The 5,000-nt window shown below is 41.1% G+C and overlaps 2 protein-coding genes across 2 annotated transcripts in view; one reads left to right on the top strand and one right to left on the bottom strand.

Moving 5' to 3' along the window:
• LOC137982216 (protoporphyrinogen oxidase-like) overlaps window positions 1–2,423 on the top strand; it is a 7,477-nt gene extending 5,054 nt beyond the window's left edge. The window contains exons 3-5 of the mRNA XM_068829290.1: window positions 1–150; window positions 581–1,068; window positions 1,795–2,423. The exon at window positions 1–150 is cut by the window's left edge and continues 4 nt beyond it. Coding sequence (XP_068685391.1) covers window positions 1–150; window positions 581–1,068; window positions 1,795–2,121 — 965 coding nt within the window. The 3' untranslated portion in view covers window positions 2,122–2,423. The remainder of the gene's footprint in view (window positions 151–580; window positions 1,069–1,794) is intronic.
• A 1,163-nt stretch (window positions 2,424–3,586) lies between these two features.
• LOC137982281 (ras-related protein Rap-2c-like) overlaps window positions 3,587–5,000 on the bottom strand; it is an 8,407-nt gene continuing 6,993 nt past the window's right edge. The window contains exon 4 of the mRNA XM_068829357.1: window positions 3,587–4,532. Coding sequence (XP_068685458.1) covers window positions 4,164–4,532 — 369 coding nt within the window. The 3' untranslated portion in view covers window positions 3,587–4,163. The remainder of the gene's footprint in view (window positions 4,533–5,000) is intronic.

Raw genomic sequence — 5,000 nt, 5'->3', positions numbered from 1 at the left:
CAGACTACTTTGCTGATCCATTTTGCAGAGGGATTTTTGCTGGTGATGCTCGTTTATTGAGCTTCAAATCTTGTTTTCCTCCTTTATATGAGCTGGAAAAGGAACATGGTTCCATAACAAGAGGTGTGCTGAAAAGCAGTTTGAAACCTGGTAAGTAGTTCTCATCAGATAGTTTCATTAATATCTAAAATGTTGTATTCAAACCAATGGGGGCTTACCAGTATTCCAGTTTCTGGAGTACGAAGTGACTTAGTCTTGCCACTCCCCTTGGACAGGAAACTACATTGTATTCCATTGCAGGATTACGAGGAGGACCTAAGGTCAAGTCGCAGAGGCATAGTGGTGAAGTGGTTAGCATAATACCTGAGCCTCCTTATCTCAGGGGTGTTCCTGGAGGCCTGTCTCTGTCCCTAAAACCATGTTGATTCCTTTATGGTAACCCTGAAATGGACACCCATCCTGCTACTTAAACTAAGATAAGGTTTTGCTGTGTAGGCATCAGCAATCAGTCGTATACAGCACCAGTATCTATCTAAACTGACAGGGCCATTATCACCTGATTTTGATTTTTCAACCTCAGCCTACCCAGACGCTTCTGTCCAGAGCACCTTAGGATCAAAAGCCAAGAAAGAACATTGGAGCACTTGGTCCCTAAAAGGCGGTTTACAGACCCTATCTGATAAGTTACTAGAAGTACTACAGAAAAAGGGAGTTGATTTCAAACTCAAGTCTCCTTGTACCTCAATCGACTTTGATTCTTGCGGCAAACTAATGGTCACTTCGCCAAAACACCAGATCAGAGTGGATCATGTTATAAGTGGATTACCTGCACATGAATTGGCAATGGTGCTTCCAAAGGCGTGGGAACCACTTGCCAATGACCTGGCAAACATACAGGCAGTGACAGTGGCAGTGGTAAACCTAGAATATGAAGGCAATGTTGTGCCTGTCGATGGGTTTGGATTTTTAGTGCCTTCTTCTGATTCAATCCAAGTTCTTGGGATTATCTTTGACTCTTGTGCCTTTCCTGAAAACAACAGACTGGGAGGAGCAACAACGAGACTAACTGTAAGTTTTATACCACGGAAGATAAGCACTTTTGGGATCACTTGTACTTCTAGAGGGTACCCCCCTCCCCCCCCCCCCCTCCCGTATAAAAAGGACGGGGGTGCTCGTCGGAAATTTTGAAAAGAACCCCGAAGAGGTACCAAGGTCCTGTCTTGTGGGCATGGCATGAAATTTTCTTCACCCCTAAGAGGTACCAAATTATTGGTTTTAATTAGACAAAATGCAAAAATAGTTAATTATCAAATGTCTCCTGTCATAATTTTTGAGCTCAGTACCCTAAAAGGTACCACTAAAAGGTACGATGAGCACCCCCATCCTTTTTATATGGGGGCCCCCTCCCCCAGGGGGTAAAATTTCTCTCCCTATGTAACTTAATATGATCATCTTTACTTGTTCTTAGTGTATTATTGAGTCTGAAGGGTGTGTATCAAGCCTACTGGGGAACAGCGATGCTGGCGCTTCTTACAGGAGAAACAGATAAGGAATTGGTATCAACTGGGTTTAGATACTACGTTGACCTAAGCCCATCCATAGCCAACATCCATAGCCCATCCATAGCCAACATCCATAGCCATCCATAGCCGACATTTCGAGCGTTGAAATCTTCTCCATTTATACTGTTTGTGGCATCATTGTGTTGGAGACAAAATGGACTAACACCATAATGCTGTGTACCGGTCATTTTTCTCCTAAATAAGGAGCATTTCCAATTTGCTGTATTTTCAGGTTATGATGGGAGGTCACTGGTTCCATTCCCTATTTGGTCAACCCGACTCCGTCGACCCAAAACATCTACAAGATGTTGCTATAGAAACAGCAGAAAAGACACTTGGTATCCGAACCAAACCAACAGCCTGTTTGACAAACGTTCTGCGTGACTGCATCACGCAATATACCATCGGACATAGCGATCGTCTTGAAAGTATTTTTCGGTTCATAGAGCAACACAAATTGCCGCTAACTTTGATCGGTGCATCATATAATGGAGTTAGTGTGAACGATTGTATTTACAAAACACAGCTCGCGGTTGATCACATTTTCCAAACCAAATAAAAACATTTTCGGTCAACCAAGTTGATTTATTTCCTTAGGCACAGTGCAGAGTTTGAGCCCTATCATCCCATAAATAGCTTGTGGAAAGAATCTCTAATCTTTCTAACGCCATCTTAATTTTACCACGATGCCGTGAACCGGTCACCATGTAAGGTCATGGAAACCAATGAGTGCGGACAGTCACATGATTTTTCGTGCAATTTAGAATAAATAAGCGCGAGCAATTGTTTCCAAAGACCAGCAGAATTATGGCTGTTGCAATTTGTAGTACTTGAAGAAAATTACAAGTTCTTGTTTATTCCTAATTGAAATGAATGGGGTTTCAAAAAAGAAGTCTCCACTGAATCGCTGCTTCTGTATCTCACTGAAACATGGAAAAAGGCGACACTGGCTATAAAGTTGGCGTTTTGTTCGTCGATTTCAAAAAGCATTTGACACTGTCGACCATAACATTCTAAAATACAAAGAAATGGACAAAATTGAAAAACGCACGTGCAGGGCGTGCAAAGCTTTTGTTTTTTCCCACTGAATAAGCAAATTTGTGACGTTCTTGTTGCCGTAGCCGTTGTCGTTGCTTAAGCTCCCTATTGCTGGTTTTCACTCACGTGATCAACAGCCATGTTTTTCAACGAAAACAAAAGAAAACTTTTGCGTAATAATACAGTTGAATTCCCGGAGGATTTGGACGGGGCTACAACATGGCCGCCGTTTCTTTGTTTAGGGGCTCCAACATTCTCTATTTTCGAATTCCCCATAATACACTTTGTTTGCCCCCCAAATTTTGCATTAACTATTGTTTTCAAATGCTCTTGGGGACACTGCATATTCCCAAGAGCATTTGAAAACAATGGTTTATGCAAAATTTGGGGGGCAAACAAAGTGTATTTTGGGGAATTCGAAAATAGAGAATGCCGGCCGTGACGTCATCTGAAAACCGAGAATTATTCTGGCGTGGTCATTGCCATGGCCGGCCGTTGTCATTTCTTAAATTCCTCTGAATGGATCGCACCGTAAAACGAAAGGTAAGTTGGAATATGTTAAGTAGACAGTTAGGGGCGCAAAAAATTCCGTCCAACTGAACAGGCGTTTTCATCTTTTTGTACACCCGGAGAAGAAGCGAATTTTAAAGGAGCCGGAACTTCGAGTGGTTTATTTGCGCGTGGACCACGCATCTCTTTGTAGTTGTGCACTCGATCATCGTCCATTCTCTCTCGAATTTAAAGTTTTGGAATTAAAACTCGCGATGGTTGGGGCTATCTTTGAAGCAGGTACAGTTCGACCGCGTATGTTGAAAAGTCCCTTTCCATGTAACTAAATTGTTGTTCCTTTTGTATCGTCATGTTTGCAAGAGGCTGACGTAATTCCTGGATTGGCGCGAAAGTTATGCCTGTGTGGGACCTGTTACCGCTCGTCAAGGGAACCCGTGGGCCCGGTTTTTCAAAAGCCGATTAACGCTAATCCCAGATTAAAAATTAACGAAGGAGTTTATTTCTCTACTCCCAAGTGCTGTTCAAAGCCGGAATTCGGCAAAACTTTACATTAGAAGGAGTCGATCTTGAAAAACAAAAATAAGCAAATGAAACTTTTACCGCTAATCCTGGATTAAGTTAATCGGTTTTCGAACAACCGGGCCCTGGGTCTTATGTCTGCGCATGATCCGACGAGGGAAGCTCTTCTCTTTCAGGGATAAAAAAAAAAAAGGACAGCCTTGGGCCCAGTTGTTCAAAATCCTGTATTATTCTCGAAGTGTGTTAATTTGAAGGCGTTGTAGAGATAGTTCTTCCAAATGCCCGGTCTGGTCAGTTCTATCAATTGAATGTGTCCTTAGACTTTGGCTTTCCTGCAGAATAAAAATGCTAAGGCTTTCTCGACTTGAGAGATCCAAACCTGGGATGGTATTTAATGCCGCATTAGTGTTAAACAGCGTTTGAACGACTGGACGGAGTCAAGATTCTTGAAAATCAAAAAGTCGCGTGAGTCACATTTCAAAGCCGAATTTACACAGAACAGAAAGCGCCTTAACAGCTCACTGAGTTTGAAGTTTATCTCGAAAAAAAGTTCTTGAGCGAGTTCATGGGTCCATTTGTCCTCCTATTCAACTGAAACAGTCTCAACTGTCGCACAGCATCCTGGAAAACGACTTTTACGTTGATATTGTTAGCTGCAGATGTCTCGTGGAAAAAGCACTCGTGTTTCGAAGCAAACTCCAACGCTTCTGTGTTCGAAACTGACCTAGAATGATTCAGGTCTACTTTATTTCCCACAAGCACGATGGCAGTGTGTTGGCCTCGCTGTTTCTTCAGTTCGCGGATAAGCTTGATGAGTTGTTTTGCAGTCTGAAATGTCCTTGGTTCATCAATGGCGTAAACAACGATAAAACCTTCGTTTTGGCTGAGATAAAAGGGCTCATTCTAAAAAAAGGCGAGAAGCAAGATAATATTACTTTAGCATTTTTTTCCCTTTAACTTTATTTAATTTCTTTTGCTTATTTACAAAAGATATAAACGTACTAAACTAAACAGCAATCTCTACTAAAGGGTAAATGTAGATTAAAGAAAAGCTGAACTTAAACAATTGGCAAGAAGTTTGGATAATCTTTTTTTCTTCTTCCACAATCAAAGGTTATTTTAAGTAGAAAAGTAAGAATAGTAGAGATTAAAGTGAAACTGTGTGACTAAGTAAATAAATTACGATTAAATAATTGTGGACTCAATTACTGTCCAAAATTTATTGCCTCGAGAATTTTGATCAATAAATATCAAATCGAAAAATATATCTCTATTGACCCTATTCCGGAATATGAATACGTGGAGTTATGATTAAAACGGTATGTTTGGCGCGTTTCGAAGCAGCAAGGATGATGAAAATATGTTTAAAAT

This window comes from Montipora foliosa, chromosome 13, assembly GCF_036669935.1.
Source record: "Montipora foliosa isolate CH-2021 chromosome 13, ASM3666993v2, whole genome shotgun sequence".
Classification (NCBI taxonomy): domain Eukaryota; kingdom Metazoa; phylum Cnidaria; class Anthozoa; order Scleractinia; family Acroporidae; genus Montipora; species Montipora foliosa.
The sequence above is the reverse complement of the archived record's forward strand: the minus strand, read 5'-3'. Positions and strand labels throughout refer to the sequence as shown.